The sequence below is a fragment of the Scleropages formosus genome, chromosome 13, assembly GCF_900964775.1.
Source record: "Scleropages formosus chromosome 13, fSclFor1.1, whole genome shotgun sequence".
Lineage (NCBI taxonomy): Eukaryota > Metazoa > Chordata > Actinopteri > Osteoglossiformes > Osteoglossidae > Scleropages > Scleropages formosus.
Genome location: NC_041818.1, coordinates 27,606,785 through 27,630,032, shown reverse-complemented (window position 1 = coordinate 27,630,032; position 23,248 = coordinate 27,606,785). Strand labels below are relative to the sequence as shown.

The following is a 23,248-nucleotide window of genomic DNA, read 5'->3' as shown; positions in this document are numbered from 1 at the left end:
ACTGCACGCATTGCCTTTCAAATGTGGACAAGGGAACAGAATAACCCAGATTTAACATGTACCACGATGGGTTTACGAGCTAGTAAAATGTTAGTAAAATCGATGAGTCTACTTGATCGTGACCAACTCCCCTCCTCTTGCTTTTATTATGTATATTTGTTTGTATTTTTTAATCATCGCTGTACACAGTATAATTCCCGTGGGCTGCAGTCCAATACTAATATTAGCTATTGAAAACGTGAGTGGTGCTAATGCGAATAAAACTTTATTAGTCATGTAGTTTAATTTTGTTCTGAGTGCATAGAGACCAAGTCTCAGTTGATTCGTTGAACAGTGAGATTATAATTCGGCGGTCACGGGTGTCGTTTCCAGGCCCATTTCCGCACTTACTCCTGATAGACTTTTACGAAATTGTTTGTACAATTATTCCTTTATTGTTACGTAAAAATACTACCGATCGAAATAGTAGTGGGACCAACATAAACACGTAGCTCAGCTTCCGTTCATATTTGATATTTTGAGGTGCCATCATTTCGCACAGCCCTGAGGCGGGAGGGAAAATAACATTTTAGCCAATGGGTGGCTGACACGTCATAACGGGGCGTGCGAACGCAAAGGACGCGCCTCTGCGCCGCCATTTCTTAGCCCTTCGTGCGTCTAATCCTCCGCCATTTCGAGCTGCGTAAACGTGCACGGTGTCTTTGTTGGTGCAGGCGAGCTCTTGACTACAGACGAGAGGAACATGGAAAACCAACTGTGCAAGCTTTTTGTCGGCGGCCTCAACGTCCAGACCACCGACGAAGGCCTTCGCAAGCACTTCGAGCAGTACGGGAAGCTGACGGACTGCGTGGTGGTGCAGAACCAGCAGCTCAAGCGCTCGCGCTGCTTCGGCTTCGTCACCTACTCGACCGTGGAGGAGGCTGACGCGGCGATGGCCGCCAGGCCGCACGTCCTGGATGGTAACAACGTGGAGCTGAAGCGAGCCGTGGCTCGGGAGGACGCGGGCAAACCCGAGGCGCTCGCCAAGGTGAAGAAGATCTTCGTCGGGGGGATCAAAGACGACGTGGAGGAAGAGAACCTGCGCGAGTATTTCTCGCAGTTCGGCGCCATCGAGAAAGCCGAGGTGATCAGCGACAAGCAGACAGGCAAGAAGCGCGGCTTCGGCTTTGTCTACTTCGAGGACAACGACTCGGCCGACAAGGCGGTGGTGCTCAAGTTCCACACCATCAACGGGCACAAGGTGGAGGTGAAGAAGGCCCTCACCAAGCAGGAGATGCAGGCTGCCGGAGCCCGAAGCCGGGGCAGAGGCGGACGGGCCATGGGAAGATCCCAAAATGGCTACGGCGGGGGAAGAGGAGGAGGAGGAGGCGGCGGCTACGGCAGCTATAGCGGAGGCTACGGGGGCCATGATGGCGGCTACGGCAGCGGCTATGGCGGCGGCTACGGCAGCGGATACGGCGGCTATGGTGATCAAATGGGCGGCTACGGCGGAGGGAACGGCTACAATGATTTTGGCAGCGGCTACGGCCAGCAGTCCTCTGGCTATGGGCCCATGAAAGGTAATTACTCGGGCAGAAGCAGCGCCCCGTACTCCCGAGGCGGGGGCGGGTACGGCAGAGGGGGTTACGGAGGTTCATATTAAGGAGCCCGGCGGGGGGGGGGGTCTCTCAGAGCAGCTCCATCCCCTAGAATCCAACCTCCACCCACATTTAAACTCCCCCTCCCATCCCCCCCGTCTGTATAATTTAAAGTAACCGGCTCGGGATTGACTGAACACTGTGAACCCCAGCACGTGGTTCACGCAGGAGACCCCACCACTTAACCACGTGGCTCACACAGGAGACACCCCGTACTCAGATCTAGCGCCGGTCCGAGCAGGTAGGGCTTCCTTATCAGAGAGCCTGACCATTGAATGACCAGCGCCGCATGGCAGTGCTCTCGCCCACCGTTAGGGGGCAGAAGTGGCCGCATTTTCCACGGGGTTTAGGACATTAGGACTCTGAATCCATCACTCTGTTTTAGCCCGGGAAGGCGGGGGGTCTAAATGTTGCCGTTTACTGTATTCTCCCCGCGCGCATTTAAAATTTGTCTTCTGCATAAGTTAGTTAAGATTAGATATCTTCCTTGTTAGTGTAGGTCAGATTTTTTTTTTTGTTTTGTTTTAGTTTGTGTTTTGTAACTTAAATGCCTTTTTTTCCTTTTAAATCTGTATTGAAGTTTATATCAAGTGTTTATTTTCCTGGGACCCCATGTTTAAGTAGTTGGTTGCAGTGAACTTAAGTCCTTAGTTCTCCATTTAATTAGGCAGTAACTAGATTTGTGAAGACAAAACGCAAGAAGTCGTATTAATTGCCCCAGAATAATGCCAAAGTGTTTGGAATAACTGATGTGTTCAGTTCCACCTGGTCCAATGGGGAACGGTGACGTGGTGTGAGTGAGGACTTCGTCACGCTTCCCCAGGAGTTTTGTAGGTTCACTGCTGCTGTACCTGAAGCAGAGACTCACCTGGTTCGTTTTAGTGTTCCTCACCTGTGCTGGACTCCCCTCTCGTGTCAATGTTCAGTAGTTCTTCAATGGTTATTAACGTGCTTATGAACTTTGTTAGTGTTCTCGTGACACCTGTGTTTCTTTTCAGTTACTAAAGCAGCAGAATACAGAAAACAGGCTTATCTGAGAACTTCAAGTTTTTTCATCTATTTTTCCAGTTTAAAAAAAAAAAAGATTATTAAAAGGACTTCAGAACCATTTCAGAAGTTGACCTCTATCTGTTTCATTGTATTCCTGGTACTCAGATTAACTGTTTATTTCAAATACCGCTAAACTGTATGTATTTCCATTTAAATAAAACTTTTTATTCTATAGACGTTATCATTATTATTTGAGGAAATGAGCCTTTTGGGGTACATTTGCGTTTTTAAAGTTTCAGTGTAATGAAGTGTTTATGAATAAGTACTATGTATCAGGAAAAAAATATCCAGAACAAAGAAAGCACAGCTGGTATCAAGGTTTGTGCTTTTTACACCTCTTTCTGATCTCTTGGCTCTGTTTTTACCATGTTTTAACTCATGCTATGTGAACTAATTTTAATGGGACGTAAGTGACCCGTTTGAAACAGGAATTTATCTTGTAAGTAGGTGACTTCAAATATTTTTTTACTGGATTTTAAACAGCTGTATTTTATCTCTGCACTTGAGCAACAAGCCACGGATATGTACTGTGTTTGCCTCCCTAAATAAACTTTAGAGTTGTGTTCCAAGACTTTTAGTGAACAAAAAAGGTGGATGTATACCTTAGCTGTCCACTGCATCATGGGACTCTCCAGGGCTACTCCAGAGCTGTAGGAAACCCAGCTGAAAGCCCATAGGATATGCGCCTCAGGTTTGTAGCAAATACTTTATACAACAAGACGTATCAAGTGTCTCTTAAGTACCAATCCTGTAAAACGGATTATGCTGCACATAAAAAGTATTTTACAGGTTAATGTAAAGTGCATGCACCTGACCTTAAAAGTTGACTGATGTCTTTAAATAGGTAAGTCCATTCTGTGTAGTGAAGTAGACATAAATTTTCTCTTTAAATAACCTTATTTAAGACTTCATAACAGTTGCTTTAACGTGATCGTTACAAGTTTAGATGTGGTTCTGATTTTCAGAAATGTCTTGACTCATATTCCAGACAGTTTTCAGTTTAAGGAGGTCATTCCGGAGTGCGGGGCTTAGTTCCTGTTTACTTGACGCTTTAGCTGCACTTTTTATTGCCACCCAATTCAAGGAGAACAGCGTTTATATGCAAGGTTTGTGACTTCAGTTATTTACCCTACACCTAATCACTTCCCCCTTCCCTCATCAAATTGGTGTATTTAACGTTTGCATTTGAATGAGTGTCAGTCTTAAATTTGAGTAGTCCTGCCCGTTTTTCTGCTTTTAGAAGTAGCATTCTCTTGTGTTTAATGTACTGTAGTTTGTGGCATACATATGTTAAGACTTTAATGTACTTTACAGAGTATGCATTTGGACTCAATTGGCTATTGGTTTGCTTCCGAAAAAAGTGCTGTAATAAGACGCGTTCATCTTGTATTTGGCGTTTCTCACCATCACAAATCAACTAGACCCCATTGCCTCGTCTTCACCTCTGGCAAGTGCTGAGACGACCCATTTGCTCACCTCCCTGCTGATAGTGGTTCTCAGATGGAGCAGGTCCATGTAGAATGTGGAGGGCAGCTATCTTCAGAGGAGCTCTGTCCCTGTCGAGCAGGACCATGTGGGAGAAGACGGGCAGTTCACTAGATGTGCATTTGTCATGTTGTCTGACTCAAGCCCACTGCCAGTTGCTGTTTCTAAAGCTCTTTCTCTCCTTTTCTTCCCCAGAATTCGCAAAGCAGATGGATTTTAATAAATTCTTGCTTTTAAGTGCTGTGTGATGACGATCATGCCAGATTGACATGACAAATTCACAAACCAGATTGGCCAGTGTGGGAGAAGGTAACTGCTGGTGACCAAGTGGTGAGTGTGTTCTTAATGTCTTGCATCAGTGCCCACCCCCTGACTCAATTGTGAATGACATTGAAAATGTCTTCAGTGTTTCAACCTTATACACCAGGCCCTCACACAGTAAGGTTAATTTGTTCCATAAAACTGCCCCTCAGGTGAGTGTCTGCCATGAAGCAATCTGGGACTAAAACTTTTTTACTGTATCTTTCTACATTCCTCCCCTTTTCACTATTTGAGACTTACCATTTGATGTTGATGAAAGTTCACACAATCACTGCCTATGTCTTTCGCTGTGAAGCACCTGAACACTGCTGCTCGAGATGCCGAGTAGCGTTAACAGATACGTTACCATTTGATCGATAGGTTGAAGCTGTATTTACAACGGTGGCCATTGCTTCCAGGGTAACATGGGCTGCACCACAGTAGCTTTAGCGTGATTGATACTTTTGGCTCGCCCTGAAATGCCTGAAACAAGACACCGTATAGAATAAAATGACCACTGAAGGAGGAAAAAAATGTGTAGTAGAATAAACTCTGTTGTATGGAAGAAAGGTATATATCTTCACAAGCTGTTGTAGCAGTTTTTTGCTGTATGTGATGCTGTTATGAGGGATGAGTGTTAATTGGAATTTGATAAAGTAGTCTTAAAGGAGTTTTTAGTTATGGCCTTTGTTTACAGGTTCCAGGATAGTCCTAACCTCCATAGCAGGCTGAAAGGCCTTTTACCGTTTCACGTGCCCTTCCCCCACCCTTCCTTCGTGGAAGACCTGGGCATCTGCCTTCTCCACATGAGGGCCTAGTGCTTCTGTGGAAAGGCTTTCTTTTGTGTAGATGTGAAAAAGAAGAGTGCTACCCAGCACTGTTGTCTATTAACAGCTAGAGTTCCTCAGTTATATCATGTTCGTGTCAACGTGGGTAATATTTTGAAGTGAAATATGGACTGAAGGTGTCATTCATACAAAGGTGGACTTATCTTCCTGGAAAATTCAAAAAGCCTCCCTCAAATTCACACGTAACTGGTACCTGGGCAAAATTCTTCAGGTTTTAGCTCTTACTTATTTGGCACCTCTGCCTTAAATAACTTAACCAAATTGGTGTTCTGTACTTACTAGTCGAGTAATGACTATCAGTACAAAGTTGATGAGGAACAGTGTGTGTCAAATGGAATCCCCCTGATGTCAGTCTAAGGAGAGATGTTTAATTTGTAGTAATTAGCTCCTGGAGGTCATGTTGCTCAAAGGTGAAACAGTTCTCAAATCACTCGTTTCATGCTTGTGATGCAACAAATACCCAGAGATGTGTCCGTATGTCTCACAGTGGCCATAATGGGCCTCAGAGCCAGTTTGACAGGAGACCCTGGCAGTCTGGACCATGGAGGACTGCATTGTGTGACTGTCTCTGTGGAGAAGCTTTGTTGAGAATAGTGTCAAAGCTAATAAGACCAGAGAGCTACCAGTTTTCCACCCACAGCTATTTTTCATGTTCAGCAGATCATATAAATGCATGTAGTTGGAGGCAAAAGCGAAATGTCATGTTTAGATACGAGTGGCATCAAGGTGTCCCAGGTAAGTGTATAAAAGTGTTGTGAATGGCACTAGTCTGCAGCCAGAAGCGTCCGTGGGCTTGAGTGATTACGTCAGTGAGGTGTTACGGGGAAGGGAAACGAGGGCCAAGCCACGCCCTCTTTAAACACCCGCTTTTGTACCCCCCCCCCCACTTGTGCAATGCTGGATCTCCTAGGATTATTTCAGTTGGCATATGCAATGTCAGTATTCGCTTACTGGCAGCACAGTGTATTAATGACGTTCACGGTACAAATTGTTTCCTTGTGTAATTTATATGCATTTAGTGTTCTCACTGATACTGAAAATATTGAGGTGGAAACGTGCGTACACGATGTTTGTATTCACCGCCACCACGAGGGGGCAGCAAAGTTACTCTTGAACAGCGCGCATCCAATAGGGTGTCATGAAAGTCCGGGTTCACATTTGAACAATGCTGACTTGTGCGCTCTGTATGGCTGAGCCAGCAAACATCTGAACAGGATCTGTGTGTGTGTGTGTGTGAGAGATGTTAAAAACGCAAATTGTGCTTTCAGTTTTTCATTACAAAATACTTACTGAAATTAAACCAACATGTTTACTTAATGCAGTGTTAATGAAATGACTGCACACGTCACTATAATATAAGTGACCACATGAGTTTTGGGCAGTTACTTTAAGTAGCTGTTCATACACTTGGCTCCCTTTACAAGCATTAATCTTCAGCCAGATGTTGAAGGATGTGGCTTTTTCATTCCAGTGAAGTGCTTGACTTTATTGCTGTATGTTTTATTAACTTATTTTAAAATTCCCTTACCTAGTGACTCCAGGACACACCTGATGGAGATCTCCCGGCCCTGGAGCAGACTGTCTCCGACAGGCCGTCGTCTGAAGGCCCGGAGCAGGAGGCCTGTTGCCCGTGTGCCGAAAAGGGACGGTGGGCCCATAAGCGACCTTACTGCACTGCTGTGACATTGATGGAGTTGATGGTCCAAACGTGTCTAAAAGTGAAGCCTTGTCCCACTTCAGGGCTTCTCATAAACTGTTTACCTGTGGTGTATGGATGGATGGATTCGATAAAGCTTGTGAAATAAAGATTCTTTTGTTGCTTGCAATCACGCATTCTCCCTGTTCATTGTTTCACGCCACTTTGAACAGCTCATCAAGTTACCGTTATATTCTCAGAAATTCAGTGACGTAGTAGAGCCTAAACTTCAGCTAAATTTTAGCGTTCAGAGGGCGGCGCTTCTTCACTGAAAACTTCAGGACAAGTTGCACACAAACCGCAGTTTGTCGCGGAGAGGAGCCGTTTGGTAAGTTTGGTACCTGCACAGTGGGCCCATGAGCCGAGACGGCGCATCGCTCACGTGAATGTGGAGCCTCTCATTACCGGGTTAAAACGGACAAAAGCAGCAGCGTTAGAGGGCTCTGTAGCCGTGCGTCTTGCGAGCGGCGGAGCGCGGGGGGGCGGCGGCGCGGGGGATGCTGGGAGCAGCTCGGCTTCCTCTCGCCGGACCAACCCGTGTGCGGGACGCGACGGCGCCGTAATAATCATGGTGTAACCATGGCGCGCCAGAGCCCGCCGTCGAGCTTCGCCGTTTGACGACGGGAATCCCGACGCGGCGCTGTTCATCGTCGATGGCAGCGTGAGGAGACGCCGGGAACGCGCGTCCGCGGCCTGCGTGCGCGGGAACCATCATGGAGCGCGCGGGGTGAGATGCCGCGAGGGCTCGCGGGGACACCCGCCCGGCGCCTCACACACACGACGGCGCTGTGCTCGCGAGCCGAGGCCCCGGCGAGCAGTGGAGTGGCGCGGAGCGCGGGTGTACCAGTCTCGCGCTTGACCGTTGACGAGCACCGTGCCGCGCTGTGGGTGTCGTGTCTATTTGTGCGGTGTGTTCGCGTTCGCGTTCGCGTGTGTTAAACGATGGTGTCGTCACAGCTTGTATAATAAGCTGAGCAAGAAAATTGTGTTCACTGAGGCGTTTTTGTCGTTCAGGGACTTCATCTCTGTTGTTTTCAAACTGGTGAATTCAATTGTGTGCGTCTCATTCTCAGACTCAGTGAGTGTATATATAATATATAATATAATAGTTTACCTGTCTACGTAGTGTGTCTGTGTGTTTGTGTAACTGTGGGTCGTGTTTTGTTGCTGCTATGATGAAGTGCAAATGAAAATCATGTTGCCTTAAATTTAAAGTCACCTTGTTGTCATGTCTCCGGTGGGAATGGGTAAGAAACGTCTAATTTTAATTTATTTTGAGCAACATTATTAAAACTAGGTGTTACTTAAAATGCCTGAAAATAAAAAGGCTTTGTTTGTCTCCACGCCCGACGACCCGAACACTAGTTGAACGCCATTTCATCCCATCGACGTGTGCAAAGTTAGCCATGATCGTTGTTATTGACCACCACCAGCTCCCAGGAACATCACACATGAACTGTAAACACTGTGGAAGGGAGTTGAATTAAGGCGTTGCCACAGTTCTTTACTGTGCTCTTTACTGCCATCTATGTGCTCGGCAGGTAAACGCAGCTCGCGTTCCCTCTGCGAGACGGAGCTGACGTAAAACAAAGCAGGAATGTCCTAATTTCAACCACGAGTTATATGAGCATTCAGTGGCGTCGTAGTTGTGGTTCTTCAGTCCTTCTGTAGCTTAAAATCAAGATTATCCGAAGGTGCTTAGTTCAAGTAATGTTTCCTTTGTTGTGTCTTCAGTATCTGGATCTTTTAAGCACCAAAATGATAAATTACACTTCAGGTTTTGTTATGCTCTCGTGGTATCGGTATGTTTTGAGGAAGACGACTTTCTCTCACTTTGCGTACCCCTCGGTGCAAAGCAAAGACCAAATTGTGCTTATTTTTCATTTGCACACGGTCTGTGACTTTGATCTAATTGTTTGTTTTGGCCGCCGGGGCTTTCCGCAGTCCGTTTGGATCTCGCGGATTCTGACCCGATGAGAAATGCGATGTGCCTCTGGGCAGCAGCGGCCAAGAGCGTTCAGGATGATGGAAGGTCATCCTGTGTGTACCGTGGTACACAAGCAACACATCATGCGGAGCAAAAATGTGACCGTTGCTGTAGGTCTGGGGCAGCAGGTAACAGTGGTTGTGATGCAAAATTGTAACCTGCAGGTTGCTGGTGGACATTCCTTGCTGTGCCTCCTGTGGTGCCTTGGGCAGGATACCCAATTTGATGTGGTAAAATCCTTACTACTCAGCAATACAATAGGCTGAGGAAGCACAACTTGGTAGTTAGTTTAACCCCCCTCTTGTCCAACATTTCTGACCAGGAGCCAGAAGTCAAGCCCCCAGCCTCTTCTGGATGTAGAAGAGGACGAAGGGGACTCTGTGGGGTCCGCTCATAACCACACCCACATGAAGAAAGCGTTCAGGCTGATGAACGACCTGCGGAGGTGGGTCTTGGTCCTGCAGGGCACTGACTGTTTGAGGTTTACATCCGCTGGGGGCCAGACAACCTTGAAACAAACTGGTTCTTGATAGAAATCCCAGAATTAACGCAAAGGGAAGCTGGGAATTAGTGCGGAACCTTCGGGTGTCACAACTTTGGTGTCGCGGCAAGCCCGAGGAGCCCAGTGCCGCCCGCTCTGTGTGCCCCGTGACCGTGCACTCTACTTGCAGCAGGAGGATGCTGTGTGACGTGCTGCTGCTGGCCGAGGATGTAGAGATCCCCGCACACCGAGTGGTGTTGGCCTCCTGCAGCCCGTACTTCTGCGCCATGTTTACAGGTGACCTCCGTCCCTCTAGTTGCATGCGAGTGGGTAGAGCTATGTGCGTGTGCAAAAAAACACCCGGGGCTTATACCTGTGGGATACCTGTGGGGGCAGGTGGAGGGCAGCTGCTAGAGAAGTGGTTAGAGCTGCTTCCTTTTGACCAAAATGTCACAGGTTTGAATCCTACCTCAAGCTGTCATACCCTTGAGTTAAGGTACTTACCCTAAATTGCTCTGGTAAAGTTACCCAGCTGTATAAATGGGTACATAACAGTAAGCAGCTTAACACTGTAAGTCACTTTGGATAAAAGTGTCAGCTTAGAGGGTGAAGCTTTACACCTTCCTGCTGGATTCATTCATGTGGTTTCAGCGCTACAGCTGTCTTTAAAGTTCTCTGACCACAGCACCTGCTGCTGAAATGTGGCCCAACTGAGGCCGGTTTCTTGTGTGCGGTGGCCCTGCACGCCACGTGGCGGGATTGTGCTGCTGGAGCCGAACACCTTACAGGGTTGTGTGTGAAAACACTGGGGAGATGCTCCATCTCTTCAGCACATTTCTGTTCTCTTTGCATTTAATTCAATTGCATGTATTGTCCATCCATCGCTGCAAACGGGATGGTGTGTGCTCTGACCCCTGTGGTGCTGCATGCAGGGGATATGAGCGAGAGTAAAGCCCACCAGGTGGAGATCCGTGACGTGGATGGGCAGACGCTCCGCAAGCTGGTGGATTACATTTACACGGCTGAGATTGAGGTGACTGAGGACAATGTTCAGGTAAGAGTTCTTACACACACACACACACACACACACACACACACACACACTTTCAGCTTTTAATTTATTCCACATTTCTTCTATGGCAAAATGGACACCTGGTAGCGTAGTGGTTGGAAGTGCTGCCTTTGAACCCAAAGGTTGTAGGTTTGAATCCCACCTCTGGCTATAGTACCTTTGAACAAGGTACTTACTCTGAATAGCCCTAGTAAAATTGCACAAGTGTATAATTCGGTTAATAATTTTGAGTATAGTAACGCTGTAAGTCTCTTTGGAGAAGAAGCGTCTGATAAATGAATAAATGTAAAATGAATTGTGTTTGTTTCAGACTTACTTCTCCTGTAGCACTAATGTGATTAATGGTGTGACAGCTCAGTATCAGCTCCATGCTGCACTCAGAACATCTTTTTAGGGGGTCAGCAGAGATGACCCCGCTTCCCCCTGTGCTTGAGGTTCACGGTACCTTCACGCCCCTCTCCTCTCGTCTCCCCCCCTCTCCTGGCTGCAGTGGCTTGCATTGTGCCGCCCTCCAAGGGGCTCCGTTTCCTGTCATTATTGGTGCCGGAAGTATGGCCTGAGCAAAGGGAAATCCTCCTCCTGTTTACTGCGAGCTTGTTTGTTCAAACTCTGTGTGTGTATCTCCTTGTGTGTGAGGCAGCCTGGCGCCTGTGTGTCAGTGTCACTCTAGGGCCTCTTCACTTTTACGGTGAAGATGGTGGGGGGGAAATGTGCTCTTTGTGTGGTCGAGAACCCCCTGTATGGCAAAAAGTGAGGAGGTCCACAGACTCTCCGTACTACTTGACCTGATTTCTCATACAGCCGGACTGAGGCGGTGGGTGAGCTCAGTTTGCGTTGTTGGTTCCACTTTGAATTCTCCTTCCAGTTTGGAGGAACAACAGGCTATTTGTTGAGGTTGAGGTTCTGTTATGGTGAGAAACAGTATGCAGGGGTCCGTCAGGGAGGTGTCCTGCTCAGCTGACCGCCTCGTACCCAGTGAGAGGACGAAAGCTGTGAAGTAGAAGAGCAGGAAGTTGGTTTTGGGAAACATGAGTCGGCCAGGACCGCAGTAGCCTGTTTGCTTCACGTTGCTTCTGCTCTGCCAACAGTTTTTAAGAAGCTTAATTCTTAATTCTCTACATTTTTGAATGTGAAACAGATTTTGCGACTGAAACTGAGAGGGTCATGTTGTGGAGTGCATGCTTTGTTGATGCCAGGGCTGATGCCGAAGCAGTCAGCGGAGGAAGTCTTGTTGTAGATGGTCCTCCTGACCTGGACCGTGACCATGTCTGTGGCAGCATTGTGGTTTAGAGCTGCTGCTTTGAATCCCACCTCCTGCTAATAACCTTGAGGAATCCGTTTATCCGAAACTGCTCCAGTTAAAAAATACCCAGCTATCTAAATGGATAAATGATGGAAAGTGCCTTAATGTTGTAAATCTCCTTGGAGAAAAGCATCCAAAAAAGAAATGTGTAAATGCGTGTATGTGTAGGTGCTGCTGCCAGCTGCCAGCCTCCTGCAGCTGATGGATGTCCGCCAGGCATGCTGTGATTTCCTGCGCACCCAGCTGCACCCCACCAACTGCCTCGGCATCCGTGCCTTTGCTGACCTACACGCCTGCACCCAGCTTTTGGGCCAAGCACACGCCTACGCGGGTGAGCCACCAGAGTGGGGAGCGTGCCGTGGGGTTCGGGCTCATGGTACAGGCTTCTCTCTTATGAGTTCAGTCCTTTCCTGAAAAATGATGTTGCCATTCAAGAGAATACATTGCAAGTTGTACATTGTAGGAGAATCGTGTTTTTCACTTGAAATTTTAAATTTACCGTTAAGACTTTCCCCTACCTTTTTGCATTTCCATTTGTACTTTAAAACTTTTGCTTTACTGCTCATTGTTATGGTAGATTATTCCTTTACAATCTGATAAAAAGTCATAAGAGACTCATCAGCGAACACATGGTGATGAGACAACTGAGATGGTTGGGAGAAGGCATTTCACACGTCATGAGGAGTCCGCGTGCCATGTGTGGTGTTCAGTGTCACCAGGCCCTGCATTTTGAACTGAAATTTCTGTTCTTATATGGTGTTAATTATAAGTTAAGTCATTATGTGAACTTTAAGGTGTTCTGCATGCTCATTTGAACAATTCTCATGAAAACAACTTTGTTACTTGAGGGAAGTCAGTAGCTGGGGGTCGGGTGGGTTGATGTTTCTGAGTGTGTTTGTGGTGTATGACCCACATTGCCTCTTGAACAGAACAGCACTTCTCAGAAGTGATGCTGAGTGAGGAGTTCCTAGGCCTCTCCCTGCAGCAGGTCTGCTCCCTCATCTCCAGCGACAAGCTCACTGTGTCCACCGAGGAGAAGGTAAGTTGACATCAGCGTGAGAGACACCTATCCGGACACATAGTCACCTGCCTGGTTCAGTCCAACCTGTGTAAACCTCGTGGTGTTCCCTGCAGGTTTTCGAGGCCATGATCTCGTGGATTAAATACGATAAGGAAGCCCGCTTGGAGCACATGCCAAAGCTGATGGAACACGTCCGGCTGCCCCTGCTCTCTCGTGACTACCTGGTGCAGGTACACCTGTCCAAACTCTGCTTTCTGGTCTAGTGATGGGGAGCTGATGGGTCAGAGTTTCAAATCCCTGTCAGTTCAGTGCTTGATTTGGACTTAGAAAAACGGGGTGAAGTTGACTGTTTGTCCAGGTAAATGATGTTGAGTTGATCGGTAACATTTGGACCCCCACCTGGAGTGATAGCTGGCTGCAACCCCCTGCGTGGTGAATTGGAGAACATTTTTTTTCTGAGACATGCTCTGCATTTCTGTGTGTTGCCAACGCGAATGCAATGGGTCAGATCGTGGAGGAGGAGGCGCTCATCAAGAACAACAGCACCTGCAAAGACTTCCTCATCGAAGCCATGAAGTACCACCTGCTGCCGGCAGACCAGCGACACCTCATCAAGACGGACCGCACCCGGCCGCGCACTCCTGTCAGTCTCCCCAAGGTACTGCAGTGTTTTTCCCTCTCTCTCTGTCTCTCTCTCTCTCTCTCACACACATGCACAACTTTCTGAATGTTAAATTTTAGAGCAGGAACTACAGTGCAATATATGTCCCCCCAGGTGATGATTGTGGTAGGTGGTCAGGCCCCTAAAGCCATCCGCAGCGTGGAGTGCTATGACTTCCAGGAAGACCGCTGGTACCAGGTGGCCGACCTGCCGTCCCGACGCTGTCGAGCAGGTGTGCGGCCCGGCTGCCTGCTGTCATCTCCTGGCTTTGTGCTGTAATTCCACATCTCTGTGTCCTGTCCCTGCTATATTGATCCCTGGCCTCTGTCCCCTCCCCCCAAGGCGTGACGTTCATGGGAGGCCGCGTCTATGCCGTGGGGGGCTTCAATGGCTCCCTGCGGGTGCGCACCGTGGATGTGTACGATGCCATGCGGGACCAGTGGAGCCCTGTGCCCAGCATGCAGGAGCGACGCAGCACCCTAGGAGCGGCTGTGCTGGGCGACCTGCTGTACGCCGTGGGTGGCTTTGACGGCAGCACAGGTAGGTTCGTCAGAGGATCAGAGAGCAAAGAGGAAGCTGAGAGAAGCAGGAAGAGGAGGTTCTTAGGTTCAGTCTGACGATGAGTGCTGATGTTGTTGCTGCTGGGCATGGGGTCATGTGACTTGGAACATCTGCATCTATCTGTCTGACTGATGGAGCAGAGAAGCTCTGCAGCTTGTCAGGTGAACCTCTCCTCCTCCCTTCTTCCTCCCAGGCCTGTCCTCGGTGGAGGCTTACAGCTACAAGACCAACGAGTGGACCTTTGTGGCTCCCATGAACACGCGACGCAGCAGTGTCGGTGTTGGTGTGGTTGATGGTGAGAACCAGTCTGATCCTCTCTGATGGAGCAGCCCTCTGTGAAGCATCCAGCATAGATGACTCACGGATCTGTTTGTGGATGTGCTGTGTACATCACAGCGGTGTTGTGTATTTCTCATGGTGTGTGTGTGTGTGTGTGTGTGTGTGTGTGTGTGTTGCGTGGCTGTGAAGGTAAGCTGTATGCTGTCGGGGGCTACGATGGGGCATCGCGGCAGTGTTTGAGCACGGTGGAGCAGTACGACCCTATTAGCAACCAGTGGTGCTACGTGGCTGACATGAGCACCCGGCGCAGTGGAGCAGGTAGGATGTGTGGTCTTGCTTTAGGTTGCATTGCACTCATGGACACAAGAACATACACAAGAATTTTGGTTTAAAAAAAAAAAGTGTGTGTATACTGTATAAATAGCTGTTTTTTAAATCAGCTGTGTTTATGTTTACCCTCTGAGCCAATAGAAGGCAGTAAAGAGCACACAGACAGGGTAGGAGTGTGGAATCGCCTTCCCTTTTCATCGAGTAACTTAATTTCTCTGGCTGGAAGTTAATAAGTCTGGCAGTGTACTTTTTAAGTTAATCTCTTTTAATGAAGGCTATGTCTCAGGATTTTACTGGTGCTACCTCACAAATAAATTGTTGGATATCTGATTTATTCAGCTTCATCCGATGGTGACTTAATGGCAAAAGCAGCTTTGGAGCTATGAACAAACTGAATTTCGAACCCAAGTGTGTTTCCAAATTGAAGAGACTTGGCACCTCAATCAGTGTTTGTGAATTAACCTGTAAAGCAGCACAACCTGCACCAGCCCGAGTGCTTCAGCTTATTGTTGTTTTGGTAGATGTTTGTGTTATGTACCTCAGCTGTTTCTTTTTTTTTTTTTTTTTGTTTTATTTTAGTGGCCAAAATTTTTGATGGTATGACTTTGGGAGGGATTTGGGATTGTTCTAGAACACCTTGGCTGTACACATAGCTTGCAGTGCCTTGTTAAAGCAGTGCGCTATTCCAGAATGGAAATGCATGTAAAGACACACACAGACACACACACCCACCCCCCGCACTCTGCGAGAGGTTTCATTCAGTTCTGGTCTGATTCTGGACACACAGTAAAGTACCACTGGTATGTCCATCTCCTCTTTGAATCTCTGTGTGGCTGACATACAGGTTCAAAAATGTGTGTTTTCTGTTCCTTGTTTAACTGGGTCTTTTCGTGGAGGAGTTTCTACTGGAACCAATTGTTCAAACTTCACTTTTGTTCACTTAATCAGTGTGACATATTACTTGTACTGTTAACATTTACTGCCAGCTGCTGCATTGATTTGGTACAGCTCTGTGTGTGTTTGTGTGTGCGCGCGCATGCATACATTACTCCAGGGGTTGGCGTGCTCAGTGGGCAGCTCTACGCAGCGGGGGGGCATGATGGCCCTCTGGTCAGGAAGAGCGTGGAGGTGTATGACCCCAGCAGCAACAGCTGGAGGCAGGTGTGCGACATGAACATGTGCCGGAGGAACGCTGGTGAGAGACACGATCACGTGACCGTGAACCGCAAACATTCACCGAGTTCGAACAGAGGGTTGAGCGTCAGCGTCATTTTGAAGGCTCTGAACGTGGAGTGTGTTCCTGTCAGGGGTGTTTTAAAACTCATTCTCTGCTTACCCGTAAGCTGCTGACTGAGAGTGTTTGTGTTTAGGTTCAGCAGCACATGTTTAATTACACATCTTATGTTGCAATTAGAAAGGGAAATATTTAGGACTATTCCAAGGATTTGAGGAAGGGTTGTATTGTGTCACTGAATACTTTGCTCCCCTCTTTCAGTATGTCACTGGGGTGTATTTCACATTCTCTTTACTGTTTATAGTGTACATAGTGTGTGAGTGACGGAGTGTGTGTGTTCCACTGATGTATGGATGAATGACCCATTGTAAGTAGTGTATCTAGCAGTGTAAGTTTTTTTAAAGCTGAACATGTGTGTTACTTTACCTGTGTTTGTCACTATGGAAACATGAGTGCTGTTTTCTGACCCCACCTCAGGAGTGTGTGCCATCAATGGGCTACTGTATGTGATCGGGGGGGACGACGGCTCCTGCAATCTGTCCTCAGTGGAGTTCTACAACCCTGCCACCGACAAGTGGAGCCTTCTCCCCACAAACATGAGCAATGGGCGGAGCTATGCAGGTGAGCACTATGGGTGGAGCTGTTCCAGACTCCACCTTCTGTGACTGATGTAGGGCTGTGACCACCTGTCCAGACGGACCTGGTCTGCTGCGTTCACGTTATGCATGGGATTGGAGCGTAATGGTTGGTTTCCTCAGATACAGGTGTGTGGCGTTCACACACGTAACTGGGGGACATGGTGGCACAGTGAGTAGTAGTGCTGCTGTCTCACAGTGCCTGGGTGGTGCGAGAGGATGTAGCTTCGATGCCCACTCAGTCTGTGTGGGTTTCCTCCCACACTCCAAAGACATGCTGTTCAGGTTCACCCCCAGTGTGTGAGTGACAGAGAGAGTGTGTGTGTTCCACTAATGTATGAATGAGTGACCCAGTGTAAGTCACCGTGGTGAATAAGGTGTGTGGGGCTCATAACACTATATGGTGTTCGTTGGAAGTTGCTTTGGAGAAAAGTGTCTGAAAAATAAATGTAACTGCCCCTCCTCCCCCCCCTCCAGGTGTGTCAGTCATTGACAAACCTTTATGACAAAGGGCTATGGGTGGCCACGCAGAAGAGCCACCCCAGGAGCGTGAAGACGTGGACATCTGATGGGACTTTTGGGTAGCTGCAAACACTGTGTGGACAGCCTGGACTGAGCACCCATTTGCACAGGGTTCTCACATGTGTTATGGGACATCTTTCTCACGCCAAACTTCAGTTTCTCTTCCGCTGGGACAGATACGTTGTTGGATGTAACCACACACACAGATGTGGGTTAGTGGAGCACAGAAGAGGTGTAAACTGAACATGTGACAGGAAAACAGTCCAGGGCTGAAGGACGACACTGGCCAAACAAACGCTAAATGAGCGGGAGACGAGGTGGACGACTGACTTGCGCGCCAACAGAAACTGCTCACTTTACTACTGATCTCAGATGCACTGAGTCTGTCACAATTTTTTACATCTAGTCTCATGTGTGGTGGGGTAGGTAGGTTGTCCCCACACGGAGGAGCAAAGAGGAACAGCATGCACAGCGGCCCTGTGGATGTTCACCACGCGGAAATACCTTACGAGTATAGCCAGGCAGGGGAGTGCAAGGTTCTGAAGGTGCAGAGGAGGTATGTTAGCAAGCAGCCGAAAGTGACCAGGCAGAATTATTTTAATAAAACCATAAGGTAGTTTATTTTTTGATCTGTAAGAGGCAATATGAAGGAAGAATGATGCATCACAACAGTGAGGAAAGAAGCAGGTGATTAGTGTATAAAATAACCAAATCTGAGGTAATCCACCAAATGGCACAAAATTAGATGACTCAAACTTTATTAATCACAAAGGAAATTGCACTCATCCCAACATATTTATATGTTATAAGGAGTTGTGGGGAGAGAGTTCACTGGAGTCCAGAGGGACTACAGTCATACATCATAACAAGGCACTGAAGATTATTAATTTAGAGGTGACTGTGTCTTCCTGCTACAAAAAGACTTTTATACTGGAGGCCCAAAACTGACCAAGGACTGGTGTTAATATATGGAATGACTATTAAAGATAGAATTTTGTTAATGCATGAAAATGCTGTTCTTTACCATTTCAAGGTTTCTCACTGGTGCTAACATTGTTTCAATTCGGGTGTAAGGTGAGCCGGTATTTAACATTTGCTGTGATAGGTCACTTGCTGCCTTTCCCATCTTGTGAAAAATCAAGTGAAACAGGAAGAGCTCATTGCTATGGAAACAAGACTAGCCCAGGAACAAGACCATGAGCCAATGACCTTGACCATGATTGGCTACTAAACATGCCAGGGTACTATGTGTGGTCCTTGTATTTTGTACATGTGAAGTTGTGCCTTAAAGCTAACATTTAAATCAGAGTGGAAACTTTCCAAGTCCTTATGAAGCAGGGTTTTTAAAAAAAAAAAAAAAAAAAAAAAAAAGAGACAGCTGGGGAAAACTGGGCAGTTGGTGTGATTCATGTAAATAGTGCAATGTAGTGGGTAAGAGCTGAGATGCACCACCGCTGGAGAACTTCAGTGAAGTTCAAGTGAATGTGGAGACGTGCAGTAAGAGACGAACCACACGGGGGCAGTAAAGATACACTGTTACACAGCAGTGGCATCTCAGCAGCCTGGGGAGAAGTGTGTTCAGAGATGGGCTGAGAGCCAGCGAGGGTGAAGTTCTCGTGAACGTGCGCACGGGACAGGACCCAACACACACCTCCATGGCCTCCAGTTTTGTGTGCTGGACGGTGGAAAGATGCTCAGCCCCCCCCAACTAGACACTGCCGAGTACAAAAAAGGTGTAGCCACAAATGTGAATTACACCGTTACTTTATTGGCTGCATTTCAATATTCTTCATCATTACCGACAAACTATCAACAAGGCTACGTGGAAAAACAAGCATTCACAAACATTTATAAATACAGTTAGATGTAAAAACAGCTACAGATGCACAAAGTGGGGGTGCAGCGGATATTACGAGTCGCCTGCTCATGCAGTCGGTCCTCGACACCTCCCCTGTCGGCCGAGGATACGGAAACATGCGTGGGAAGGTGTTTGGGACGTCAACAAGGTAAGTGTACGTCTTAAACGCCCGTCTGTTTGAGGCGGTTCTCAAGCACCTGCTCAGGCACAACGGTAACAAGAGCAGGAGATGCATCACATGGACTCATAACATACAAAGTTTAAAGTGTTTCGGACCTTCCTGAACACGGCTATAAACATGGCCCAACAGTGTTTTGGTTCCAAAGAAATTGTGTTCGTTTCCCCCCCAAGCAAACCCCCAAACACACACACACACAAAACACTACTTAGAAAAAGAGGAGAAGCCTCGCAGGACTTCACTATGGTAAAACGGCAGGTACAGATCAGCACAACAAGCCTTCGTAAAAAATGTTCACAAACTATACTGAAAAATGCACATTGATAGCAAAGGCCGTTTTCCACTGATATGATACAGGCCTCGGAGCTCATTTATTGCTTCGCGTTCATGGCACAGGAACAGAAACAGTTTTGCCATGCAAGCCCACAGCACTGGATCTAGCTCATGAAAATGGCAGACGGGACGGCGCGTCCACGCGGCGCTACAATGAAGGGGAGCGCTGGCTGGGAGCGAGCGGATACAAAAACGAGAATTAGAAAATGGCCATTAAAAAAGAAGAAACCCTTAAACCCGACACTCACAGGAAGTGTGGAAAATGAGCCCAAATAGCTTAACGACTGTCACCTCCATACCTCAGATATTAGTGCTAGAGCCAAAGGCCCGACAAAATGAGGGCCGCATTCCCAGAATGCTGTGCAAATAACCGATAATGGCGCCTTTGAAGAAACAAGACCCACTTTTCAGAGCCCCTCAGAACCCAGCTGTCAGTGTGTGACACACCTTCCCACGTAGCTGTCTGCGAGGAAGTCGCCCTCCAGTCTGCCCCTTGTTCAGATACAAGCCCCGCCCACTTCCCAAACCAACAGCCAGAGCAACTACTTCACACCAGACCCAGTCCACTGGACCGCTCACCAGGACCACAGATGGGACATTGCGGAAGCTGAACTTGTCTGATGGTGGTGAGGCCATGAGCCCCTTGGTCAACCGCACAAAGCATGGAGCACCGAGGACCTGGAGCCTATGATGCAGTCACACCCCTGCGGTGGCAATTATGTCTGAAATATTGTGCGCAGATTTCCTGTCTGGAAGGGAAAAGCTTTGAGGAACAGAGAAAACCAAAGAAGAAACTCACAAGGGACAACTGCAGCCCGGCAACAATGTGCAGAGAACCTCTCCAGCGCCGGTCCTGCCTGCCGGGCCACATGCAGACTCAACCCCAACAGGAAGGACCACGGAACACAGGACAGGAAGCGTGATGAGGCTCAGCCAACGGTAGCGCGACTGCGATTGAATGTACAGCTCAGCACAGCTGGACACCTTCGTTCATACAAACACGCTAACAAGATGAGTGCGAGAACAGTAAATCGGGGTGATTGCAATGGTGGCATGGAGGGGTCAAGTGTGAAAAAGACCTCACCGAGGACGGTGAGCACAGGGCACACTGACCAAACCGAGAAGTGCAATCCCAGAGGGCAGTGGGCAGTGGGTCAGGAACCCAACCTCTGCGCTCAAATCCAAGTGAAAAGAATGAATGAGAAACAACTGGTTCCAATGATTATGGTGCTCCAGAGCACCGCTCCTCCAGATGGACCACGACAGGCAGAAACACATCAACTGCAGTGCAGTCACTTCTTAGTGACCCAAAGTCTGATGTCAGTTTAAAACAGGTGATGAAAAGCAGTACACATTTTTGTGTCCAACACATACACTCACACAAATTCTTCTATAAACAAACAGAACAGAACCTCAGTTGAGAGTGAAAAAATGTGTCTGTAGGCAAAATGAAACCAACTCGGCGATATGTCGATTGCCTTTTCTCTTGAGTGTTTGCTCTCTGGATTAATATGTATGCAAAGGGCCATAAAACAGAAGGCCGTCCATCCTCGTTTCTCAGTTTAAAAAGGGGGAGAGAAAAAAAAAAAAAGAAGAAAAAAAAGAATGAGGAACAGAGTAACAGAGGAAAAACCCAGTATGAATTTTATGAACTCAGAAGGCGGTGGAGAAAAAAAAATTCCTTCTAACTTCTGCGAAAAAATAAAACCGTGCCTATCAAGTTGTGGTTCTTCCTCAACCTTCCATGGAAGAGCAAAGGTCCCCAACCTGACACCTGACGTGAAGAGATGAGCAGAAAAGGTGAGGGGGTGGGATGCAGGACCCCCCGCTGCACAGCCGGCAGCAGGGTCTCTAAATGGACTTGGAGGAGTCCTGCTTGCTGATGAGCACCTCCAGCAGACGGAGCTTGGCTTTGACCCGCTTGTACTCCTTGTACTCATCCATCATGGGGATGCGGTCCTCTTTCTGCACATTCCTGGGGACAGGAGGGACACACAGTATCTCTGGTTACAAAGGGGGGGGTTCCACGGTGCAATAAACGGTCATTCCAGAGTTAGCAAACACCTCGGCTCGACCGCGTCCACTTCAAAGAAGCGCGCAGAGCTGTTTTCAGTAAGCTGGATCAGGGAGCCACTAATCCCTCAAAGCTTTGAGACCACTGGAGGCGAGAGGGGAGGACGGGCGATGGGTGACACCACCACCGCCCCCATGCAGCAAGCCAATGCTGTGGACCAACCTGCCGTTCTGCTGGTAGAACTCATCCTCAAACTCCCGGATCGTCTTCCTCAGCTTCTTCTTCTCCGCTCGGGCTTTCCACAGCTGCTCCAGGAGCTCGGGCCTGTGGGACGCCGGACAGAACACACCTTGAAGTACGAGGAGGGACCATGTAAAATCTGCTACCCAATTCCTGCACACCGCCGCTTTTTGGAAGCTCTGGAAGTGAAAAGCCTGTGTTGGGTGGATGTTGCTGAAGCCACAGGAGGGCAAATCACTTGGGACTGGGAGTCATTACCACTGGAGGCAGTGGGGTAAAAACAGGGTGAATGGCAAGCACCTTCATGGTTGCTAGGGGAGTTCATGTAGTCAGTTACACAGACTAAATGGATTAGTCTCTTATCCAGACTGGGAACTGGAGGACAGTGACACTAAAACATCAAGCCTGTCCAAGGTGGCTCAGCCAGACAAGCCAAGGAGAACGTGAGCCGCTCTGATTCCCTGGCAAATACGCAGACAGAATGTGCGCACGTGTGCGAGAGCTGCACAGGAACATAGTTGTCATAACTGGCATAGTTGTGTGAGGCCAAAAGGAACAGCTGGGACATCATATAGAAACAGCAAAGTGAGTCACGGGAAGAGACTCGAATATTGTACAGAGTGTCGCTGTTCACGATGAACTCGGCGGTGACTCAGCACTACACAGTAACCATGTGGGAAGGGCCGCAAGGTGTACACAGGGTCACAGGTCACAAAGAATTCAGTGACTCAGCATTGTTTAGAGTAAATGAAATATTAAACATGTAGAATCAACACAGGAAGGGTATGTTTACTGCACACAGGGTCACAGTTCACAAACTCAGCAGTGACTCAGCACAATCTAGTGACCATGCTGAGTCAGTGTGGGAAAGGCCACCACTTTTGTGCAGTGTTTCACAGCTCATGCTCCTACGATACATTCAGCAGTGACTCAGCATGTGCACTACAGGCAGTGGGACTGGGCAACTCACATGGAAGATGCATTGGTGCTGGACAGGCGCAGGTCTAGAGCCAGTTTTCCAGAGGTCTGCTCTACTGGGGGGTGAAGCAGAACACCGGGTCGAAGCTGCTGGCTGCTGGGCACAGCAGCTGCATCAAGAGCGATGATGACCTCGAAGCCCTCACTGAGCACTCCGCCTTCCTCCAAGGTCATAGACGGCTCTTCTTCCTCTAGCTCCTCCTTGATCTCGTCGCAGAAATGAGCCGTCTCGCCCTCGATGATGGGCTGCAGCATTTGGCTCCTGCGCTTGCTGGAGGGCGAGGCCTGCAGGGCAGCAAAGAGAAAGTCTTCACCGAGAAATCCCAAAGATCACACTCAAAGTCATAACACAAGGAACAGAAAGAAAAGCTATGATACTGCTGCCATTCTCTCAAAATTATGAAGGCTTCCCTAACGCAACAAGTGTAATATGTTCTTTAAGTTATGTTTGCATAGCAATTTCTCTGAAAACTTAATTACCATTTATTTAAGTGGAAAAGTGTTTTCTGTGCCACAAAAGTTCACCCATTCCCCACCCCCAAACA

General features: G+C 47.9%; 3 protein-coding genes across 11 annotated transcripts in view; 2 read left to right on the top strand and 1 right to left on the bottom strand.

Moving 5' to 3' along the window:
* The first annotated feature begins 565 nt into the window (after positions 1–565).
* Positions 566–7,146, top strand: hnrnpa0a (heterogeneous nuclear ribonucleoprotein A0a). Of its 2 annotated transcripts, XM_029257148.1 has the most exons (3): positions 566–1,559; positions 4,368–4,502; positions 6,853–7,146. In XM_029257148.1, exons 1-2 carry the CDS (start codon positions 743–745, stop codon positions 4,418–4,420), a joined length of 870 nt encoding a protein of 289 aa, XP_029112981.1. In that variant the 5' UTR covers positions 566–742; the 3' UTR covers positions 4,421–4,502; positions 6,853–7,146. The 2 variants fall into 2 exon arrangements, with proteins under 2 accessions (XP_029112981.1, XP_029112980.1); XM_029257147.1 differs by having other exon boundaries at positions 572–4,502.
* Positions 7,147–7,297: 151 nt separating this feature from the next.
* On the top strand, positions 7,298–21,062 carry klhl3 (kelch-like family member 3). Of its 5 annotated transcripts, none has more exons than XM_029257137.1 (16): positions 7,499–7,743; positions 9,168–9,233; positions 9,326–9,448; positions 9,675–9,781; positions 10,417–10,538; positions 12,028–12,190; positions 12,789–12,898; positions 12,994–13,110; positions 13,389–13,538; positions 13,656–13,773; positions 13,884–14,081; positions 14,296–14,397; positions 14,571–14,699; positions 15,766–15,906; positions 16,423–16,566; positions 17,058–21,062. In XM_029257137.1, the coding sequence occupies exons 1-16, from the start codon at positions 7,730–7,732 to the stop codon at positions 17,084–17,086; spliced, it is 1,833 nt and encodes a 610-aa protein (XP_029112970.1). In that variant the 5' UTR covers positions 7,499–7,729; the 3' UTR covers positions 17,087–21,062. The 5 variants fall into 5 exon arrangements, with proteins under 5 accessions (XP_018589122.1, XP_029112970.1, XP_029112971.1 ...); XM_029257139.1 differs by lacking the exon at positions 7,499–7,743 and adding an exon at positions 7,944–8,094; XM_018733606.2 differs by lacking the exons at positions 7,499–7,743; positions 9,168–9,233 and adding an exon at positions 7,298–7,344.
* fam13b (family with sequence similarity 13 member B) overlaps positions 21,050–23,248 on the bottom strand; it is a 30,378-nt gene continuing 28,179 nt past the window's right edge. For all 4 annotated transcript variants that reach the window (XM_018733626.2, XM_018733630.2, XM_018733629.2 and 1 more), the window contains 3 exons: positions 22,696–22,988; positions 21,708–21,809; positions 21,050–21,446 (listed from right to left, as the gene is read on the bottom strand). In XM_018733626.2, the coding sequence (XP_018589142.2) occupies positions 21,323–21,446; positions 21,708–21,809; positions 22,696–22,988 (519 nt within the window). In that variant the 3' untranslated portion in view covers positions 21,050–21,322. The remainder of the gene's footprint in view (positions 21,447–21,707; positions 21,810–22,695; positions 22,989–23,248) is intronic.

What these genes read in the sequence shown, in the direction of transcription:
- hnrnpa0a (XM_029257147.1), top strand. Translation starts at nt 743, where the DNA reads ATGGAAAACCAACTGTGCAAGCTTTTTGTCGGCGGCCTCAACGTCCAG.
- klhl3 (XM_029257137.1), top strand. An exon ending in CTTCTGCGCCATGTTTACAG is followed by an intron (nt 9,782 to 10,416) that starts GTGACCTCCGTC and finishes TGCTGCATGCAG; the next exon opens with GGGATATGAGCGAGAGTAAA. An exon ending in CTCCTGTCAGTCTCCCCAAG is followed by an intron (nt 13,539 to 13,655) that starts GTACTGCAGTGT and finishes ATGTCCCCCCAG; the next exon opens with GTGATGATTGTGGTAGGTGG.